Source organism: Bos indicus x Bos taurus, chromosome 21 (genome assembly GCF_003369695.1).
Source record: "Bos indicus x Bos taurus breed Angus x Brahman F1 hybrid chromosome 21, Bos_hybrid_MaternalHap_v2.0, whole genome shotgun sequence".
Lineage (NCBI taxonomy): Eukaryota > Metazoa > Chordata > Mammalia > Artiodactyla > Bovidae > Bos > Bos indicus x Bos taurus.
The window spans coordinates 28,434,110-28,457,115 of NC_040096.1; the positions used below are offsets into that span (position 1 = coordinate 28,434,110).

Sequence of the window (23,006 nt, forward strand, 5' to 3'; positions counted from 1 at the left end):
CCCAAACTAGTAAGTTATCCCGCACCCCCTTTCACTTTGGTAACCATAGGTTTGTTTCCAAAGTGTGTGAGTCTGTTTCTGTTTTTAAAATAATTTATTTTGTAACTTTGTTTTAGATTACGCATATAAGTGATAGCTATGGTAATTGTCTTTCTCTGAGTTACCTCACTCAGTATGATTATCTCTAGGCCCATCCATATTACTGCAAATGGCATTATTCCATTATTTTTAATGGCTGAGCAATATTCCTTTATATATATATATATATGTTGTTGTCCAGTCACTCAGTCATGTCCAACTCTGTAACCTCTTGGACTGCAGGACACCAGGCTTCCCTGTCCTTCACTGTCTCCCAGAGTTTGCTCAAACCCATGTCCATTGACTCAGTGATGCCGTCCAACCATCTCATCCTCTGTCATCCCCTTCTCCTGCTCTCAATCTTTCCTAGCATCAGGGTCTTTTCCAATGAGTTGGCTCCCATTTGCAGTCAGTCCAAAGGACTCTCAAGAGTTTTGTCCAGCACCACGTTTGAAGCATTTCTTTGGCACGCAGCCTTCTTTATGGTCCTGTTGTCACATCCATACGTGACTACTGGAAAAACCGTAGTTTCCACTATACAGATCTCTGTTGGCAAAGTGATGTCTACACTTTTTAATACACTGTCGAGGTTTGTGATAGCATTTCTTCCGAGGAGCAAGCGTCTTAATTTCATGGCTGTAGTCACCACCTGCAGTGATTTCGGAGCCCAAGAAAATAAAATCTGCCACTGTTTCCATTGTTTCCCCATCTATTTGCCATAATGTATAGGGAACGGATGCCATGATTTTAGTTTTTTGAATGTTGAATTTTAAGCCAGCTTTGTCACTCTCCACTTTCACCTTCATCAAAAGGCTCTTTAGTTCTTTGCTTTCTGCCATAAAGGTGATGTCATCTGCATATCTGAGGTTATTGGTATTTCTCCTGGCAATCTTGATTCCAGCTTGTGCTTCATCAAGCCCAGCATTTCTCATGATGTACTCTGCATACAAGTTAAATAAGCAGGGTGACAATATACAGTCTTGACGTACTCCTTTCCGAGATTTAAACCAGCCTGTTCCGTGTCCAGTTCTAACTGTTGCTTCTTGACCTGCATGTAGGTTTCTCAGGAGGCAGGTCAGGTGGTCTGGTATTCCCATCTCTTTAAGAATTTTCCACAGCTTGTTGTGATCCACACAGTCAAAGGCTTTAGCATAGTCAATGAAGTAGATGTTTTTCTGGAACTCTCTTGCTTTTTCTATAATACAGTGGATGTTGGCAGTTTGATCTCTGGTTCCTCTGCCTTTTCTAAATCCAGCTTGAACATCTGGAAGTTCTCAGTTCACGTACTGTTGAAGCCTGGCTTGTAGGATTTTGAGTATTACTTTGTTAGCATGTGAAATGAGCATAGTTGTGCAGTCTGAACATTTCTGGCATTGCCTTTCTTTAGGATTGGGATGAAAACTGACCTTTTCCAGTCCTGTGGCCATTGCTTATTTTCCAAATTTGCTGGTATATTGAGTGCAGCACTTCAGCAGTAGCATCTTTTAAGATTTGAAATAGTTCAGCTGGAGTTCCATCACCTCCACTAGCTTGGTAGTAATGCTTTCTAAGGCCTACTTGACTTCACGCTCCAGGAATGTCTGGCTGTTACGTGTACCACCTCTTCTATATCCATTCTTCTGTCGATGGACACTTTGATCGCTTCCATGTCTTGGCTGTTGTAAATAGTGCTGCTGTGAACACAGAGGTGCATGTATCTTTTCAAATTATACTTTTTCCAGACATATGCCCAGGAGTGGGATTGCAGGATCATTTGGTAGTTTTATTTCTAGTTTTATAAGGAATCTGCATACTGTTCTCCATAGTGGCTGTATCAATTTACATTCTTGCCTACAATGTCAGAAGGTTCCCTTTTCTCTACATCTATTCCAGCATTTATTGCTTATAGATATTTTGATGATGGCCATTCCGACCAGTGTTAAGTGATACATCATATACTTCACTGTAGTTTTGATTTATATTTCTCTAAAAATGAACGATGTTAAGCATCTTTTCATGTGTTTATTAGCCATCTGTATGTCTTCTTTGGAGAAATGTCTATTTAGATCTTCTGTCCGTTTTTTTAAAATATTGACCTGCATTAGTTGGAGATTAATCATTTGGTCCCATTGCTTGCAAATGTCATCTGCAAACAATGGCAGTTTTACTACTACTTTTCCAGTGTGAATTCCTTTTATTTCTTCTGATTGCTGAGGCTAGGACTACCAGAACTGTGTTGAATAAAACTGGCTAGAGTGGACATCCTTGACTTGTTCCTGATCTTAGAGGGAATGCTTTCAGTTTTTCACCATTGAGTATGATAATTAGTTGTAGGTTTGCAATATATGCCTTTTTTATTCTATTAAGCTCCCTCTATGCCCACTTTCTCTAGTTTTTTTCATAAATGGGTGTCAAATTTTGTCAAAAGCCTTTTCTGCATCTATTGCAATGATCATACGGTTTTTATTCTTCAATTTGGTTATGTGTTCTATCACACAGATTGATTTGCAGATACTGAAAAACCTTGCATCCCTGGGATAAATCCCAGTGTATCATGGTGTATGATCCTTTTAATGTCTTGCTGGATTCAGTTTGCTGTTATTTTGTTGAGGACTTTTACATTTATGTTCTTCAGTGATATTAGTCTATATTTTTTATGGTGTCTTTGTTGGTTTTGGTATCAGAGTGATGGCTGTTTCATAGAATGAATTTCACAGTGATTCCTTCTCTGCAGTTTTTTGGAATAGTTTCAAAAGGATAGGTGTTAGCTCTTCTCTCAATGTTTGATAGAGTTTGCCTGTGAAGCCACCTGGTCCTGGACTTTTGTTTGTTGGGAGTTTTTCAGTCACAGGTACTTAAGATTGGTTTGTTCCTGTTTTCTGTTTCTTCCCTGTTAAGTCTTAGAAGTGTGTACCTTTCTAAGAATTTGTCAGTTTTTTCTAAGTTGTCCAGTTAATTGGCATATAGTTTCTTATAATAGTCTCTTATAACCCTTTATATTTCTGTGGTATCCATTGTAAACTTCTTTTTTCATTCTAATTTTATTGATTTGAGCCCTCTCCCTTTTTTTAACAGGATGCATTTGGCTGAAAATTTTTCTATTTTATCTTTTCAGAGAACCAGCTTTTAGTTTTGTTGTTTATTTGTCTCTATTTCTGCTCTGCTCTTTATGATTTCTTTCCTTCTACTATGTTGGGTTTTGTTTGTTCTTCCTCTAGTTGCTTTAGGTGTGAGGTTAGATTACTTGAGATATTTCTTGTTTCCTGAGGTAAGATTGTATTGCTGTAACTTTCCTCTTTGAACAGCTTTTGCTTCTTTCTACTGGTTTTGGATAGTCATGCTTTTGTTTTCATTTCTTTGTAGGTAATTTTTTTGTTCCTTATTTGATTTCTTTAGTGATCTGTTTAGTGACATATTGTTTAGCCTCCATGTAATTCTCTTTTTCACATTTTTCTTCTTATACTCGATTTCTAATCTTATGGCATTGTGGTCAGAAAAGATGCTTGATAGGATTTCTGTTTTCTTAAATTTACTGAGGCTGGCTTTGTGGCCCATCATATGACCTCTGCTGGAGAATGTTCCCTGTGTGCTTGAGAAGAATGTGTAGTCTGCTGCTTTTAGATGGAATGCTCTGTAAATGTCAGGTCCATCTGGTCTAATGAGTCATTTAAGGCCTGTGTTTCCTTACTGATTTTCTGTCTGGGTGATCTGTCTGATGATAATAGGGGGGTGGTAAAGTCCCCTACGATTATTGTGTGAAAGCACTTTCTTCTTTTATGGCTATTAGCATTTGCCTTATATATTGATATTGAGGTGCTCCTGTGTTAGGTGCATATGTATTTATAATTGTTGTGTTTCCTTGGATTGATCCCTTGATCATTATAGTGTCCTTGTTTGTGTCTTATAATCAAGTCTTCATTTTAAAGTCTATTTTGTCTGTTATAACTATTGCTACTCCAACTTTCTTTTGATTTCCATTCTCATGGAATGCCCTTTTCCACTTTCAGCCTGTATGTGTCCCTTTATCTGAAGTGGGTCTCTTAAAGACAGCCTATATAGGGGTCTTGTTATTTGTATCCATTCAGCCAGTCTGTGTCTTTTGATTGGCACATTTAATCCATATACATTTAAGGTAGTTATCAGTATGTTATGTTCTTACTGCAATTTCATTCTTTCAGATTTGGTTTTGCCGGTCTTGTTACTTCCCTTCCTGTTTTGCTGTCTTTTTAGCATTTTGTTTCAATTGCTTTTTCTTTTGTGTGTGTGCATCTGTTGTAGATACTTGGTTTATGGTAAGCATGAGGTTTTGGTACAGCAGTCTATATATGTACAAGATTGGTTTAAATTGCTGATTTATTTCCAGTGTGTTTCCAACATCCTGCATTTCTACTCTACTTTTCTTACAATTGCTGGTTTTGATACCACATCTATGTATGGATGATTTCTTACATTTACTATTTGATTGCATTTACCAGTGAGCTTTCCCATTTGTAATTTTCTAGTTTGTAGTTACAGGTGTTTCTTTTCCACCTAGCCAAGTTCTGTTAGCATTTGTTACAAAGCTGATTTGGTGCTGCTGAATTCTCTTAGCTTTTGCTTGTCCATAAAGCTTTTCATTTGAGTGCCTTGCTGGGTATTCTTTGTTGTAGGTTTTTTTTCATGACTTTAATGTGCCACATACTTCTGGTCTGCAGTTGTTGCTGAAAAATCAGCTGACAACCTTATGGGGATTCTTTATGTATTAGTCTTTCTTTTCTTGCTTGTAATGCTCTGTTTTTCCGTCAATTTGATTAATATGTGTTACCGGGGTCCAGCCCCGGTGGATCCAGGGAATTCGAAGGGGAGATGGCTTCGGCGATCAGGATACGATAGAATTAAAGATATAAAAAGTGGTTAAATAAGGATAGCTCAGTGAGAAAATTCAGTGGAGAAAAGAGGCTGATAACTTGGTTTATGTGGAAAGCTAATAAAATTCCAAAATAAGGAATTTACGTCACCTACGTAGGCTGCAGGCGTCCTCCCGTTCTCCCGAAGGAGAGGAGACACTAAGGCCTCCCCAGTCAGATCTTAGAAGCCCAGGCATAATTAGTAGGCTTGACGAGCCTCCACGCTCAAGATGGGAATTCAGCCGGAAGGTGAGAGAAAGAACAACATGGGGAAACCAAGTTTTGGTGAACAAGGCCCGCACTTTATTTTCCAAAGTAGTTTTTATACCTTAGGTTGTGTATAGAGGATAATGGGGGAAGGGGTAGAGTCCGCAGTAAGCCAGGCTTTCTTCCTGCAAACTTACATGCAAAAGTTTAGGTGAATTACATCATCTTCTGGCCAAGAGGCCTGTTAACATTTTAAGATCCTTTCTTCAGAAAACTTATTTTTCTCTAAAGGTGATTATTCTAAAGTCAGGTGCCACCCTCCAAAAGCATTAGATAAAGTTGCATTCCTATAGGGCAAAGGTGTGGTGGGCTATAACAAGCAAAGAATTAACTCAAGGGTCCAAGGTTGCAAACATTAAAGCTACTATTTACATTCCTATACACCAATTATATTAATCAATACACTGCTAGGGACACAGTAGGTAAGGGATACGGAAACTTAGCAGCAACCATTGGCCCAACAAGTGAAAAACCCTTCACCAATACAATTTCTAATCCATCTTTTAACTGCTCAAAGGAATCTGTATTTAGACAGTTTAGAACATCTCATGCCTCTCACAGTTGGGAGGCTGTGAACAATCACATGTGGCCAGAATAACCTTCAGAGGAGTTTGTAGGTTGAAACACTCTTATCACGCCCAGGAACTTTATCAACTGGAGTTATAATTTAACTCTTTTTCAGAGAGAGGTGGTGGGGGACAGCCCCCCTGTAAAGTCAGAGGTGTGGGTGAGAGCACAAAGCAGTAAAGTAGGCAGACTCTGGTTTTGGGGGTAGATGCTCGAGAATTTCCAGGGGGACTCCTGAGGCTCGATCCCACCTTTGCGTATGCTGAGCCTCCTTCGTCATGACCTTTGCCACAGGTGGAGTTCCTCACGCTGGCTCCCAGCAATGTGTTATGGCATGTTCCTCCTTGGATTTATTCAGTATGGGACTCTGAACTACCTGGACTTGAGTATTTCTTTTTCCATGTTAGGGAAGTTTTCAGTTAGCATCTCTTCATGTATTTTCTCAGGCTCTTTCTCTCTCTTCTTCCTGAACCCCTGTAATATGAATGTTGCTTTGCTTAATGTTGTCCCAGAGATCTTTTATACTGTCATTTCTTTTTTTTTTTTTTTTTTTGGTGGTGGTGTTCTTTTGTGTTAGAATATAATTGCTTTAGAATATTTTGCTAGTTTCTGCTGTACAGTCGAGTGGATTAGCTCTATGTATACATACATCCCCTTCCTCTTGGACTTCCCTCTAACCCACCTGCTCTAGGCCATCAGAGCACCAAGCTGAGCTCCCAGTGCTATAGAGCATCCCCACTAGCTGTTTTACACGTGGTAGTGTGTATGTGTCAATCCTCATCTCCCAACTTGTCCCACCTTCCCCTTCCACCATGTCCACATGTCCATTCTGTTACCTCAAATAGGTTCATCAGAACCAATTTTTACAAATTACACATGTAAGCATTATTTTTCTCTTACTTCACTCTGTATATGAGACTCTAGATCTGTCCACATCTCTACAAATAACCCAACTTCATTCTTTTTTAGAACTGAGTAATATTCCATAATACATATATGTACCACAATCTCTTTATGTGTTCATTTGTTGATGGACATCCAGGTTGCTTCCATGTCCTGGCTATTTTAAATAGTGCTGCAGTGAACACTGGGGCACATGTGACTTTTTCAGTTATGGTTTTTCTCAGGGGTAGATGCCCAGTAGTGGGATTGTGCTGTCCATATGGTAGTTTTATCCCTAGTTTTTTTAAGGAATCTCCACAGTGGCTGTTATCAGTTTGCATTCCCACGAAGGCTGCAAGAGGGCTCTCTTTTCTGCACATTCTCTCCAGCATTTGTAGGTTTTCTGATGATGGCCGTTCTGACTGGTGTAGGTGATATACTTCACTAGTTTTGATGTGCACTGAATACATGAGAAGATGCTCAGTATTCATTGTTTATTCGCCATCTGTATGTCTTGTTTAGGTCTTTTGCCCACTTCTTGATTGGGTTATTTTTCTGATATTGAGCTGCATGAGCTGCTTTGTGTATTTTGGAGATTAATCCTGTCATTTATTTGATTTGCTATTATTTTCTCCCATTCTTTTCTCCCATTCTGAGGGTTGTCTTTTCACCTTGTTTATAGTTTCCTTTGGCTGTGCAAAAGCTGAGTTTCATTAGGTCCCACTTGTTGTTTTCATTATTGTAGGAGGTATCACACATAGCTGACTATAGGTGCAGGGTTTATCTCTGGGCTTTCTGCACTGTTCGGTGTGTGTGTGTTTGCTTTTGTACCAGCACCATTCCTATATACAAACAGAAGAAAAGGAGGAGAAATTAAGGAAAGCATCTAATTTACCACTGCAACAAAAAGAACAAAATACCCAGGAATAAATCTACATGGGGTCAGATACCACTGAGCAACTGAAAAAAGGAGGCAAAAGACCTGTATGCAGAAAACTTGTAAGATACTGATGAAAGAAGTCAAAGACAAACGTGTACACCACCCAAAGCAATCTACAGAGTCAGTGCTATTCCTATCAAATTACGAATGGCACTTTTCACAGAACGAGAACAGAAAATTTTACAATTTGTATGGAAACACAAAAGACCCCAAATAGCCAAAGCAATCTTGAGAAGGAAAATGAGAGCTGAAGGAATCAGGCTCCCCGACTTGATAATGTACTACAAAGCTATAGTAACCAAGACAGTATGGTACTGGCACAAAAGCAATTATGGATGCAGACTGTACCTTAATTTACTTTATCTCCCCCAAAATATAGCAACATCAGAAAATGTCCATGTTATGTTTTTGGTTGGCCCTCAGGAATATGAATAAACTTAACCCATGTAGACTTATGGGCACAGTGGTAAGATGGCCTGTCCTCTGCCAGGCTACAGGGAGTTCCCCCCCACCCACTCCCACCCAAACAAGGCCCAACCCGGCAGAAGGTGGTGACGGTGGGCTGCAGGATTTTATATTAGGTTGTGAAGTTGCAGGACACTAGAAACAGTGGGCAAACAGACAAACAAGCACCTTATTTTAAAAAGTTTTATTCTGCAGATTTAGAAATTTGAGTTTTTAATAACTGTAAAAGAAATCCAGTCACACCTAATGATTAACAGAATGTAGTGTATTATCTAAACAGAAGTTGTGCTGATGTGCCATAATAAATTGTCTATTAGTAAAAAAATACACTTTAGGGCACAGCATCGTATCACAAATTACAGTAGGGATACTTCGCAAGAATTTATTCAAACTAGAGAATTCTGAGTAACTGTGTCTTCTGAATGCAGCACTTAAAAATGTAACAACTCTGTGCATTCTTTTTTCTTAAAAAAAATGACCTTGTGTGTGTCATAGAAATGCTGCTTTATTGCTGCAGAAGTCAAAGTTCAAGGCTCAAGAGGTACAGGAGAGAATACAAAGGTAGCCTTAAGAAACTTGGTTTTATGTATAAAAAAGGTAAAGTTTATAAAAGTTAATTTACAAACCAAGAACAAAGTGGTATGCACGCTTTATGTACAAGCATCCTTAAAACATCAAAATTTATCAAACGCATTGCCAAAAGAAAAACAACCACTGCCTCTTGCCGGAAAAAAAAAACACCACCCAAAATCACACCATTATTTTCTTCTGGGTGATCACACATTTCTGAAACCACCAAATCCACAATTTACTCCATCTTTTTCATGATACAGTATCTAGATGCGCACAAAGCCATAAAACTTAGTGATACACAGACAGAATGATCTAACAAAAACATGAGGGTAAGGCATTCCTGCTGGTCAGTATGTCTGTGGTGATATGGTTAATTTATAGATCCAGAAGAGGCCACGGAACCAGTCTCATGCTTTGGTGTCCTTCCCTAAGAAAAGTGAGTTTTCGTATACAGTAAGTCATTGTCTTCACTTGACCCGCACCTCCCCCCCAACACACCACAAAGTCCCCTTGCTGTACATTTCTGTTAAATCCACTACACTGGTTATATATTCGAGGTGCATTTTAAAAATGTGTGCATATTATTTCATGCATAATAAAATAAATGTGTGTGCAGGCCAGGGCCATAAGAAAGTCTGAAACAGTGTACTTTGGAAAGACTAGAACTCAAATGCACCCCGTTCACTGGCTGGTATTTTAACGGAAATCAATTTTAAGTAAGTGACCATATAAAAGTACAAAAGTCATTACAAAGCATCTCTAAGCCTCCAGCCCACACCAGCCCCAAATGGGCAGTGGGCAGCATGTTCCCAGGGGTTGCACACTCAGCCTCCCCCACCCAAACACAGCGCGTAAAACTAACACACTGCAGGATCAACTCCAGGAAAAGGTACTACTTGATAGAGTGGTTCCATTTTAGATTTAGTAACTTTAACCCAGTTTCACATTATTTAATCAAGTTCATATATTTTAAGGATTAAAAGTGGTCAATCAGGACAGAAACACAGTTTGCTCCAACAAGATAATTTGGATCTCCAGGAAGACACTTGTTTTGCCAGGTTTTAGGATCACCTACAAGAGAAAAAAAGTCCACATCATTTCTGGTTCTTAAACTGCTTGCAATCATGGGGCAAATAAAACACTTAGACACAATTTTCCTCTATTCCTTTAGCATACTGCACTTGCACCAAAGCTCTTAGTGCTTTTTATTTCATCGCAGACCCACTGGAATTGAATGACCCAAAAGCTGTTGCAGATTTCTGTTGTTTTTAAGTCCATGCCTTTTAAAAAATAAATACAAGTCAGGGTGATTATATGCCTGGGACAGTTCCAGTTTGCCCAAGTCCAAACACTCATTAAAAATACTCTTACTTTCAAAAGTCTGGATTAATTGTATGATCAGTATTACATTTCTCACACTTGGCACACCAAATGAAACCCTCAACATTCTACAGAATTTGGTTCTTAAAGACTCTCTTCCCTGGGAATTCTGGGGTGGTCCAAGTGGTTGAGACTCTGCTCCTACTGCAGGAAGTATGGATTCCATCCCTGGTCAGAGAACTAGATCCCACAGGGACCCCCCCCCCCCCACACACCCCACCAAAAGACCCTCTTTCCCTCTACCCAAAATTTAAAAAGTGAGATTGGGCCAGAGTTTCTCAGCCTGCTCTGGCTGTACAGAAAAACCATCATGAAGCTTCCAAGTCAGTGAGCTGTGTGAGCCTGAAGCCAGGCCTGGGCCCTTAACCCGCTGACTTGACATTCACAGTTGCAGCTAAGCAGCCCTGGCAGTGGACTCGGCATGAAGACTTGGGATGGCCTCTTGTCTCCTGTGTCCATGGTAGTGTTGGTGTTAATCACTCAAGTTGTGTCCAACTCTTTGTGACCCCACGGACTGTAGCCCGCTGTCTATGGGATTCTCCAGGCAAAAATACTGGAGTGGGTTGCCATCCCCTTCTCCAGGGAATCTCCTGATGTAGGGATCAAACCTGTGTCTCTTACACATTGCAGGCAGATTCTTTAGTCTAAACCACCAGGGAAGCCTACAGTAAGTCACTGTCAAAAAGTTGCAGTTGTACCCCCAGAGAATGGTGTCCAGAGGCGATTTTGGGGTCCCAGCTGGCATCTAGAAGCCGGGAGACTCTCAAACACCCGATAGAACCTTCAGACAGTAGGCTGTCCATTACCTCAGCAATGTCATGGATCCCATGAGTTCAGAGGGGTTCAATTCAAAGATACATGTAGGTTTATGTAATACTGCAGACAACAAATTGTTCAGACACTGAGATAAGGTTTTCCTCAGAGTTGTCTTAACTATCTTTAGGTTCAAAAATTCTTTTCAATACGCTCGTTTTTCTTGGATTAAGTCAGTAACTATTGAAATCTACCCTTGAGCTTTTAAAAAAGAAATTTATAGCAGCAAAAGCATTCGAAAGTCATACAGAATTACAAAGAAGCACATTTCTCTTCCAGGTGTTAAGTACTCAAATTTAACACAGGAAAAAGTTTCAATCTAAAAATACGATGTGTTTTATGGCACAAGGCAAACTATTTGAAGCATACTGATTTTCACTTACAGTTAGGGCTCTCAACCTGTTTTGGATTCAAGGACGGTCACAGCCCATACTATGACCTGACTTGCAGGATATACATTTTAAGTGTAATTTTATTATTAATGTCAATTCACTACTTCAAACTAGGCTAATGCAATGTTCTCAGTGGAGGCCCTGAAGAAACAGTTTTAATATTTACTATGTAAAAATTAACTTTCCCTAGAAAATGGGGAACTTGTGAATATATGTAGTATTTTATGTTAGGTAGTATTAAAATATGCTCTTTACACCATAAAACTTTTACTCATACTGTTCCAAAATAAAAGTGCATAATTGGATCATCTGATTTATCAAAAATTCAGAAGGACTTTTAAATTCTAAAGTGATCTATACCAAAAATATAGAAAGTTCTAACTCACGTAGTCACCCAAGGAAGTGAGAAATGTGAAAATGCAATGGAAGCCTTGAAATTCATGATATTGACAGCAAAAAGCCATTTTAAAATAGTGTATTACAGAAGTATTTAGGGTTTTACATGGAAAAACCATGGCCAAGTATGATCACAGTAGGTCTTTTATCTTTCAGGTTTCTCTAGTGTATGTGTATACACACACACTCTCTACAAAGTAATATATACACTTTGTACATTGAGAAATTAAAGAATAGTAACCAGAAACAAGTTATTACATAAATCAAGTCCTTTTGTAAGAAGATGAAAATCCCTATGTATGCAGGACAGTATCAATTCTCCTACCACATCTTAGAAATTTTGACAGATAATTTTGTTGACCACCATGAAACTGTCCACTTTTGGCCAAATCATCCATGTTAAAAGGCAGAGGCTTCCCCACCTTGCCCTTCTCATTTACGACAGATGTGTCACAAGGGAACTCCACGACACCGGTGATGCCTACAAGGCCAGAGGAATGGAGGGCAATTGGCTCACGATCAGCGTGGGTAGTGCCATCAGCCCAGGCTCAATCAATGACAGCACCCAAAGCCCCAAAGGACAGAGAGAAGACAGCGTACCCGACGAGGAGTCGGATGATTTTAGAGCAAAAGACCAACCGTCAGGAGTCATGGACGCACAGTGTGGTAGGCGCAGCTCCACGGGCTTCAGGAACTTGAGGCCATGGGGCCCACACATCACTAGGGGGCTCAGCAGGGTCTCACCTGGGGGAGGGGAGAGCAGGGAAAAGAGGTTAGACAGCTGCCTCCTTCTGGACACAGTTCTTCTCACCCTTCTAACCACAGGCCTTAGGGCCAAAAGGGGGTCAGTTCTCTGAGTGGCGCTGACCAAGAGAAACCACAGACTCCAGACATAATTTAACATTTCCCAGTAGCCATGTTACAAAGTAAAAAGAAACAGGTGATGTCAATTTTAGTATTTTATATAACCTAATATATCCAAAACATTATTTCAAAAAGTGAGCAATTTACTACATCTCCGGAATGTCTAGCCCATCTCAGTTTTAAAGCAGCCACGTGTCAAGTGCTGAAGAGCAGCACACTGCTGGTGGCCACAGGGTCCTGATGGTATGAGACACACGTAAATGTTTTACACAGGTCACTTGTACCTTATGTTTTTAATGTTGTATTTGCTACAGAGTTAAGTGGGTGAACATGACCTATTTAAGGAAACAAGCAAACATTGCTAAGATATTCTAAAATCTAAAAGAAGTTGTAACATGGTTCATTATTGTGTCATCCTGACTGACCCAGGAAGACTGTGACATAAAGAGCATTCCCAGGTTCCTGAACAGCTCAGAGGCACGAGCTGCGGCAGCCAGTGGGGATGCATCCTCCCTGTGCGGGGTCTGGGGGTGATGAGGGCTGATCCAACAGCCTTACCCGCACCAGCAGGCGGCTGCTCCAAGTGAGGCCTTTGGAGTGGGTGTTACCTATTACCTAATCCATCTCTAGAGCTGCCAAGGGTGAGGACTCACAGATGAATCTGGGGGAGGGCAGCCAGGACTGGCTGGCAGGCCCCTCCCCAGCAGAAAGAACCTGAGGGCAGCCCAAGTATCCTGTCTCGTGGCCTGATATGCCTGCAAGAGCATGCAGGCTGCTTGAGGTGCGCACCCACCCTTCTCTTTGTCCAAAGGCGGCAGGATGCTGTTGTCGCGGCAGACCTTGAAGTAGATCTCCTGTTCCACCCCCTCGGGAATGGCTCCCTGGGGGATGATGATGCTGACACCGGTCTCAATGGAGCTCAGCACCCCACCATTGCTGTTAAACACGCCGCGGGCAGTAGCCACCACTGTGTGACCGTCTTCGTCTTCATCTTCCTCCACTGCTGAGGGACTGAGTTCAGAAACAGCCAATGAAGAACACTGCTAGTGACACACAGAAGCTCCCACGGCTGTTAATCGAGTGTATTTCTCCACATCATTAAGGTATTTTAGTAAGTAAAGTTTTAGTGACAGATCCTACTCACTGGAATAACTAAGCATGCACTTCTGGGACAAGTTTTGCAACCAGAACACGCAAAGCCTGATACACTGCTCACGCAACATCTTATATCCATGAAACATGTTTTAAAATTGATGGCACATCATGCTTTGATAGCTTATTTTTTCCTTCTTAGTGATAAGTAAGGCAACAGTGGCATCTTAGACATGATAGCATATACACTCACTATGCCTCCTCTCTCTCCACTGAGGATTTCCGGTGTGCACATATTTCCCTTCCCACCCAGAGCACAGACATCCAGCTCCATGAAGTCATGAAGACCCTGGTGCAGGCAGACACATGTGGAGAGGGGCCAGCCTGTTTGCATGGTCACACAAGGTGGAGAGGATGCGGTACCAATTCTCCTTCAAAAGTGCGGGCTTTTGGGATCTCCCAGAGTTAAGTTCTGAGCCAGGACTAAAGGTGAGCAGCAAGATAGCTTCTGGACAAAATGAAGCTAAGCGTGAGGGCCTGCAGCCTCACTCCTGAGCGGCCAGAGGCAGGGGTGGGCCTGCTCCTTCGGGACCCTGACTGTCCCTCTGCTCCAGGGGCAGCCTGCAGGTGGACCTGACTGTCCCTCTGTATCAGCGGCTGAGAGAGGCTGTCACGGTGCAGACAAGGGAGGGGTCCAGGGAGCCGGCCCCAGGCAGGCTGGCTTCTTCTCATCTGCTCACCATCTGACCACACCTGTTAAGAAAGCGTTTCTTTTTACCCTCGCTGAAAACGAACAGTGGGTGAGGAAATAAACTCTTTTGAGACACTCTCCAGATGTGCCTCCCCAGCTGGAGATCAGAGGTCAGACCGGGGCCGTGTCATGCTGAATGAGCTGCAGTGTCCCTCAACCTGGTTCTTACACAGCAGGGACAGTGAGTGAGGACAGCTAAGCCACATGAGCAGTAGCTTCAGGACGGCACTAGCATCATCTCTGCAGAATCCCTGCTATGGCAGTGGTTCCAGCGTTTGGCATGGCACCACTCACCTTCAAGTCTGAGCTGAGATCATCAGGCAAGTACCCCAACTACACCTGACTCACATGAGGCCGATCACCAGGCTGGGCAAAGACAAGACTCTTACCTCACGGGCACTGCTCTCGGCCCCATGCTAACACTGTTTACTTGGTATTTCAGCTTGTTGTCAGTGTGGACAGAGAGGGTCTCCACGCCACTGTCAAACTCAGGAGGCTGTGCAGACTTCAGGAGGGTTTTCGGAGAAGCGGGGGCTTTGGAGGACAGGTCAGGTTTGTGTGTGGTTTCATTCGGCAAGAGATTGTGGTTGAATTTAGGGCTTTCAAACTTGCGTTCAAATGGCCGTGCAGAGCTTGTGTATGGTTTTGGTGTGAATCGATTGTATGCTGGCGTGACGGTTTTCTGCGTCTGCTCGACCCCATTAGCTGGGGCTTTCTCTGGGAAACTCTTTTGTGGGTAGAAGCCAGACTGGACAGCATCCTCTCGAGGGGCTGGTCTGTAAGCTGCTGGCTTATTCTGAGATGGAGGTGGGTCCGGTTTGGACACTAACGAGTTCTGAAAATCCAACGACATGGCATTACCTGAAAAAAACAGTAGAGAAGTATTTCAAAAACTTCTGAAAATAATTAAATCTGTGAATACTGAATTACTATGCTGTACATCTGAAACTAAAGTCAATCAACTATACTTCATAAGAAAAAGTAAAAAGGATATTCAGTGGCATGAATAAAAACAGAATTAGAAATCCATCTCTTACTGACTATAATGGTTGGTGAGATGGAAAAGATGTTACAAGAGGCCAAGCATAAATCCACCTGGATGAACAATCAAAGTATCGACAAGTAATGTTCTGCAGAGACTATGGTATCCGTGATTCTAAACTTGGTCTCTAGGAATAAACCTTGAAACAGTTTTTCATCCAACAGAAAATAGAAACCAAAATGCCTTTCCTTCCTCAAACAAGCTTCAACACCACCACCTGCTTGTCTCTCCCACTGGCCTCAGAGGCAGTGCCAGGGCTTATTGCCAGTCTGAGGACCACATGACCCTGGTGGCCATGTGTGATCCTAAGGGAGTAGGTGAAAGCATGGTGTGATACATGGGACAGCGCTGATGCACCTGGAGTCGGGGCCGTGCCTCCAGAGACTGGCATCGGAGGAACCCGACTCCAGTGTCCGTAACAAAACTGAAGCAGAATGACAAATGTGTCTATGTTAAATCAGTACTACAAAACTTACCATAATTAAAGTCAAAAAAGAAAAGTCAGATTGGGAGAAGCTACTTATAACATGCATAACTGATAAAAATTAGTAGGAAAAAACCTGTATGTCCGTAAGAAAGAATCAACCAATAGGAACAGGCAAAAAACTGAACACGCAAAAATACAAGTGAAAACGAGACTAAACCAGTAAATCATAGCAACATCACTATTAATTAGGAAAATTAAAAACCAAAACCAAAAAATTACAATTTCACATCTATTGAATTTGTAAAACATTGAAAGTGTGGTGATGCCAAGTCCTGGCAAAGATGTAGACTAACAAGAGTTTGCATGTACAGATCTTCTTTGATTTCCCTGGGAGTGTTACAGCAGCATGGTGAGTATCTCATGTGCTTTACTGAATGCTGTCCTGAGAGTAAAAAACAAACTGGCTGTTTGGGTGCAGGACAGCTGTAATGGTGTCAGCTCTTCACCCCTGTGGTGGGGCAGCTGACTGGGGCTCTGCTCACTGCCACTGCTCAGCATCACGAGGGATTGTACTACTCACTAACCTGGGAAAAGATCAAAATGTAAAGTACAGTTTCTACTGAGCGTGTTTTGCTTTTGCACTGAAGTGAAAGCATCATTAAGTCAGGAACCTTCTCTGCGCCTGGTGGCAGTGTAAAGTAACACCAGCTGCATTCTATGTTAGTATCAGTGTCTGACTCTTCCAGACATGAGAGAAAGAGGAAACCTGTCCCAGCTCTCAGGAGACCAGCACAACTTTGATACCAAAACCAGACAAGGACAAGAAAATTTCTTGTGAGCATAGTAATACAACTTATCACAGAACAGAATAAAGGAAATACATCATAGGATTCTCTACAGTGCATTTGGCCTTCTGTATGCTCGGATGTGCAGCCCGAGCGGAGGGTGGGCGCTGTACGGCACCAGTCCCACCAGGGACTTCTGCTCCATGGATTTCATTCAGTGTGCACACGGAGTGGGGGCGTCCTGCGGATACTGAGGACAATTGCACGTAAAGTCAGTTGATAGAATGTTTTCAGCAAACTAGAAGGAAGGGCACGCAGAGAAGTCACATACTGCCTATCTGCTCTCTCAAACTGGGAGCTGGAGCAAAAGAGGTGTGCCACTATCGCTTCTATTCACACTGCACTGCACATCGCAGCCATTGCAGAGAGGCAAAAAAACAAAAAGGCTAAGGTTTGGAGAGTAAAAAGTTAAACTTTGTCTGCAGACGTGACAGCGTGTAAAGAAAATCCTAGCATACAGTGACATCAAATCACAGCCCTGGGAGTGGACTCCTGTGACCACAGAGCAGCACCATCTGCAGCAGTGGGACGTGAGCTGTGTGTGCCCTGTGAAGGCTCCAGAGGCGGTGGGGGTGGGGCTACAGGCCCTCCCAGGGTGTCTGGGCTGCGGGCTGGAAAGATGGCGTGAGGCTCAGAAGAGGTGTACTTCTGAGATGCAGGAGAAAGCTGAAGGAAGCAGGAGGGCAGGTGGGGGGAGCTGGGAGAGGGGGGGCGGTGCCTTGGGTGAGGGTCGGCATGGGTGAGGGAGACAGTTTACTGATCACAGATGTGGAGGCCAAGACACAGGCAGCCATGCAGGGACACCCCCAAGATGGCCCTGCTGAGAGACCTTGTGTGAGGAGGGATGTCACCGTGATTTTTACAAAGCACCCTTCATTTACTTTTGGACATACTGGTAAACTCCACATATAGAAATTGAGCTGTGTTAGGCAGAATAAAATCTATCTAGCTAAAAGGCAAGAGTCATGAAAAAGATGTACTTTTAACAAAATCCTTATTTTTCACTGTCCAAAGCCCATAGGTTTCAAGTGTGTCTTTCTTACATAAACCCACTTTTACTTAGAAAGCACGAGGCTAACTTTAGCCTTGTAAGTCTGACTACAACAGTCGTCTGCCCACTCCTGAGCCATCTACCTTCACCATGCGCCCCCTTGGTGTGTGCGTGGAGGCCAAGAGCCGTGTTGGGGCTGGGTTGAGCACCCTGGCTGTACTGAACAGGCAGCGGCGGAGGGGGGGGCGTCGCCTGCAGCGGGTCATAGCGCTTCTCCCCAAATGACCTGTCCACAGCTTCGGCCTCAGCAGCCTTCCCCCTGTGAAAAAAGGAGGACAAGTCAACACCTGAAGATGGATGCACGTTACCAAAGAAGCTCCCGTTCTTCTAGGCGTCCCCAAGTTGTTTGCTTTCAATTGACAATTTCACAATTTACTCCCCACGAGTATGTGTACTCTACCAAAATACACAAACTAAGTTAAGCCATCATCAGCACCAGAGATGTGAAGACAATACAGATACAGTAAGAATATTAATAAGACATCCAGAAGATGGCAACCAAAAGGCAGATGAAATTTCGGGTATACTAGTAATATTGAAGATGGTTGTTCACAAAAAATTGCAATGGTTGGTTAAGTATTTTGGAGAAACATTTATTGGCTCAAATCCTCCTTAGATTCCCATCTGCTTTTGCATCTAAGGCACCAGCTGGGCACTAGAGGATGAGGCAGGGGCTAGCAGGCGTTTATGCTAAGGGCTGGGCAGGAAATGTTTCGGCTTCTTGGGCCACACACTTTCTGTCACAGCTCTTCAAACTCTGCCCAAAAGCAGCGTTTAAGGGATAGGACTCTGCTGTGTCCAGTAACATGGACACTGTGGTCTTTAAATCTGCCCTTGATTTACCAGATCCAGTCTCGGTTTAGCAATTCCTAGAGGGGCAAACATTACTTGATTTTAAGACTCATTTAAATCAAACTGTGCCGTGTATGCTTTTTTTTTTTTCCCCAGATTGCCAACTGTTCATATGGGAACACGTAAAATTCACAAAGAAGACATCTTTACAACAGGACCCAGAATTGCAGTGCTGCCACCTGAGCTCTGCAGAGCCCCGCTGCACCTGCTTTACGAGCACACACGGTAGCACAGAACTTGGAATAGTCAGATTCTGGTCACAGTCCAGTCGCATGGTCAGCTCAAAAAACTACACCCTTAGGATGACAGGAAGTCTGCCACATGTGCACTGCAAGGGGCCCGTACGGCATAGCTCACACTAATGTCTTACATGGATGCTCCTGGACCAGCAGTCAGAGCTAGTCCAAGAGCCAAGAAATTCAGGTGATGGCAAAGCCAGCCCAAGAGCAAAGTCAAAGAAAACAGTCAATCTAAGTTTGCCACAAACAGAGCTCTATTTCTGCCTCATGTTATGTTAATGTCTCAACTTGGCTACACTGAACCAGTCCTGGTAGTTAATAGTCCTAGTTACGGAATCAAACACTGCTACTGCAGGTGTCCCAAAAGAGACTATCCAGATGGAAGCTTTTCAAGAGGACGTAACAGCCTCTCTGAGCTCAGACACAGCTCCAAATTGCCCTTTCCTGCTGACTTAGGACTTGCTCACCAACACTGTGTAAATGACTTCCTTGTAACACATCTACATCTGTCTTCATTATTGTGAGTCTGTTCTGCTCAGGTATGGGCCCACCTGTGCCTGCGTGGGATCACACTCCATTCTCAGAACCAAGTTCACCACCAGTCAGGGCTCCACCAGAGGCAGAACCAGAACACACACAATATAGGAACCCACACAGGCACAGGTGAGCTTGTAGTTTGTAACCCAGCAAAATCCACAAAAAAGAAAAGCAACCAGAGGCGCAGTAGACAAGCAAACAGAAGGGTGCAGCTCAGAACAGGAAGATGGGCAGGACCTTGGAGCTCAGTCCCCGTGTTGCCCCCTTCACAGCACCCCACGTTCACAAGTGGACCAGAAGTCACCAAGTCCCCTCAAGCTGAAACAACGATAGCAGGCAAGTTTGTTCTTGCCTTGGGAAAATACCAAACAACTCTTCACTCCCTAGAATAGCCTGCTTTTATATTTAAAGAACAAAAAACCAAGAAGAATGACGAGAAGCAGCACTGAGCGTGCCACGTGGGAAGGAGGGACTTCAAGGTCAGTCTCTTAAATGCTCACCCTCTTACCTTTGTCAAAGCACTTGGACCCTTAGAACCCTTTGACATTTAACATCTTTTCTAATATAAGAACCTCACACAGATGACGCCAGGGTCTAAGAACAAAGCTACCCCAGGCTGGATAGCATACATGCTGAACTGCTTACCACCCACAGAAATCAAGTAGGTATGACACAGCTAACATTTCCCTTCAGAACACACTGAACTTTGTGTAACTGACTGCACTTGATTGATGCAAGTGATCCTTTGTTTCATCTTAACTTTGAAAATTTACGTCTGAAATGAAGTGACTCACTTGGAAGAGTAACCGGCAAACTGTGGCTGAGATTGGGGGTGAGCCGGCCTGGTGGGCTCGGAGAGGTGGCTAGTGGGGATGTGGGTGGGGGCCTTGGCCTCAAAGCTTCTCCGATCGAAGTAGGAGAGCTGCTTCCGGTAGTACTCCTCATCCTCCTCGGGGTCATAGTGATTTGCCCGAACAATGTCTTCAGGTGGCTTCATGTGAGGCCTCTGTGGTTCAGGGATCCTGACAATGAATGATAAATGGAACAACTTTTGAGATGTTAACTTGACAGAGAGAACAGAATAGGTACCTCTGACCTTCCACTGGCACCCTGACTACTCGTGACCTAGCTGAGCAGGGCAGCCATCAAGGCCGAAATTTGGGCCCTACGTGCACACTCGTCACACTCAAGAGAGCAGCCTTCTCCTAACATAACCCGTCTACTGAGCTTGACAACCAGCTGGTTAGAAGCAGAGACAGAAGGGAAGACAGGCAGTGGGGAGCTCCAGCATGTGCCCCACTGTCAGAACAACAACTGAGAATTCAAGACCTTGATGCCAGGATCAACAGATCCTCAGGTAAGGAAGGAGCTAGACAATGATGAGGGAAGCACGCGGCAAAGGAAGTCAACTATGAGCAAAGTGAAGTATTGTTACTTAGGCCCTGATGGGTAATTCAGAAACTCAGCATCAAAAACAGATAAACTAGGTTTCACACTAAGAGGGAGGGCTAAGCTTTCAGTTATTACACATTTACTCCATGCAGAAGAGCTTGTCTGCTAATGATCCCAGCTAAAGGAAATATCGTAGTAATTTACATTTGCATGACAGCACTAGGCATCAGGAAAATCATAAGAAATTAGACAGTAGTTCTTTATTACAAGCACAAATATAAGCAAATGAAACAGGCCAGAGAACTGCTCAGATGCAGCCCATCACTCAGCAACAGCAGGGGCAGCCACAGTGAGGAGCGTGCACAGCAGGTCCCCGAAGCCTCGTTCCGCCCAGTCATCCTGGTGCTGACCGCGCTCCTGACCACGGCAGGCACATGTCACAGGCTACATGCTCACTAACAGATTATGTTTGGGCTTCCCGGGGTGCAGTGGTTAGGACTCAAGAGTTCCACTGCAGGGGGCATGGACTCTGTCCCTCCTCAGGGAACTAACAGCCTGTGAGCCAACAGCACTATTAAACTAAAAACATCCTTCAGAAGTTAGGGCTCTAAAATTGTATATTAGCATATGTTAGAAATTTGCTAGAAAATTGTTTTCAGATTTGTTTATGGAAAGGATAACAAAGATGTGCTGCAGAAGATATAATGAAGTTATTTGTCTTTCTAGGACCACCGTTTCAGTGGAGACATGGCAGATTTCAAGTGAAGACCTGCAAACCCCCTGCCTGCCCGCCCCTCCCCAGCTGGGGCTTGTTCCCCATCCACGAGGCTGCAGAGCACCCACCTATGTGCTGCTCTGTCATGTTCACCGAGCTGACTTGGAGCAGGGGCTTTGGGACCTGGGACAGGAGCACCTGCCGGTTTTGACGTGACTTCTGGGGGCTGCAGAGAAAGAAGATTCATATCCTTAGGCAGAGATCAAGAGAAAACAGGTGTTGCTTAGGCATGTTGCATGCTCATCTCTGCATGTGTTCTGCACACAAGGCAGGGAAACAGTGATCACCTCTTTACCTTGAAACTAGTGGAATGGCTCTCATCCTTCCTGTTCTCCATGGAAGCAGACCTCTTATTCTCAAACATCTTCACTCTGGTGAGCACGGATTGTGGCTTCATGGCTGGGTCTTCCTCCTCCTCGGCCGGAGCTGGGGGTGGAGGCAGGGGTTTGGTGCCTGTGGGCGGGACTTCGGGCTTGTGCTGGGACGAGGGGCCAAGTGGTGGAGCGAGCGTGGTGCTGTGAAGAGGCTCGTAGTGGCCTGGGCCTGACCTGGAGGGGAAGCCCTGGGCTGGCGCTGGCTCGTAACTCCGAGGGTACTGGTCCAAGTACTGCTTGGGCTCAGGGGGCACCTTGGGGCCAGCAGTGGAGTAGGGCTGCACGTCAGGCCGGTACCTTCCGTGCACGTCGTACCCAGGGGCAGGGGCGGGAGGCTCTTCGTGCCGCAAGGTGGAGGTCCTGGGCAGTGGGTCGTAGTGCGCTCGGCCTTCATAGGACAGGGGCACTGGCTCCTCAAAACGGGGGAAATACCCTCGTTCTGTTGGCTCCGCGGGAGGCTGACCATCAAGAGGCCGGGGCTGGTAAGGCTGCTTGTCATCGTAGTAGGGCCACTGTTCCTCATAGGTGAGGAGGCGGTCGTCATAGCGCAGACGATGGTCATAGTTCCGAGCAAACTGCTCCGGGTAGCTAGAGGCATCATATCTGTATGCAGGCTGCTCCAACTCCCTGCCAGCCTGTCGCTCTGTGTACGGAGGCTGCGGCTCGTAGCTCAGGCCTTGCTCCTTGTCTGGCCTCTGCCCAGGGTGAACCACAGCCGGCTGCTTCAAGACGTGGTTCTGTCTCATCATCTCCTCAGGGTAGGGGTCCTTCCTGTACACCTGTATAAACAGCCATGCGTAAGGACACAGGCTGGCTTCAAATTCTAGTCTAGTAAGAGACAGAAACGACATGTTCTATCTACCCTTTATTACCAGGACAGAAAGATTAGTGGAGAAAGCAAGTTTAAGTGAAAGCTCAAAATTTATAATGCAAGTAGGGACTTTTATGTTTCAGCACGTAACGACACTAAATGAAGTTTAGTAGAAAATTAATGCATTCAGCTGTTGATTCCACTTGATTTGGACACTGAAAATGAAAATCATAAAGAAAATTTATGGACATGATAGTTTAGAAAACATAAAGCAGTTTACAATGGATCTGAACGATATATTAAGAAATTTTGGAAGATTCTAAAGCCAAACATTAA

General features: G+C 43.7%; 1 protein-coding gene across 8 annotated transcripts in view; it reads right to left on the reverse strand.

Moving 5' to 3' along the window:
* Positions 1 to 8,233: 8,233 nt before the first annotated feature.
* Positions 8,234 to 23,006, reverse strand: part of TJP1 (tight junction protein 1) — a 259,492-nt gene continuing 244,719 nt past the window's right edge. For 5 of the 8 annotated variants that reach the window (XM_027521550.1, XM_027521547.1, XM_027521552.1 and 2 more), the window contains 8 exons: positions 21,781 to 22,638; positions 21,554 to 21,651; positions 20,113 to 20,340; positions 17,774 to 17,949; positions 14,715 to 15,186; positions 13,276 to 13,493; positions 12,219 to 12,362; positions 8,234 to 9,708 (listed from right to left, as the gene is read on the reverse strand). In XM_027521550.1, coding sequence (XP_027377351.1) covers positions 9,614 to 9,708; positions 12,219 to 12,362; positions 13,276 to 13,493; positions 14,715 to 15,186; positions 17,774 to 17,949; positions 20,113 to 20,340; positions 21,554 to 21,651; positions 21,781 to 22,638 — 2,289 coding nt within the window. In that variant the 3' untranslated portion in view covers positions 8,234 to 9,613. The remainder of the gene's footprint in view (positions 9,709 to 12,218; positions 12,363 to 13,275; positions 13,494 to 14,714; positions 15,187 to 17,773; positions 17,950 to 20,112; positions 20,341 to 21,553; positions 21,652 to 21,780; positions 22,639 to 23,006) is intronic. The other 3 variants (XM_027521553.1, XM_027521549.1, XM_027521548.1) reach the window with 2 other exon arrangements.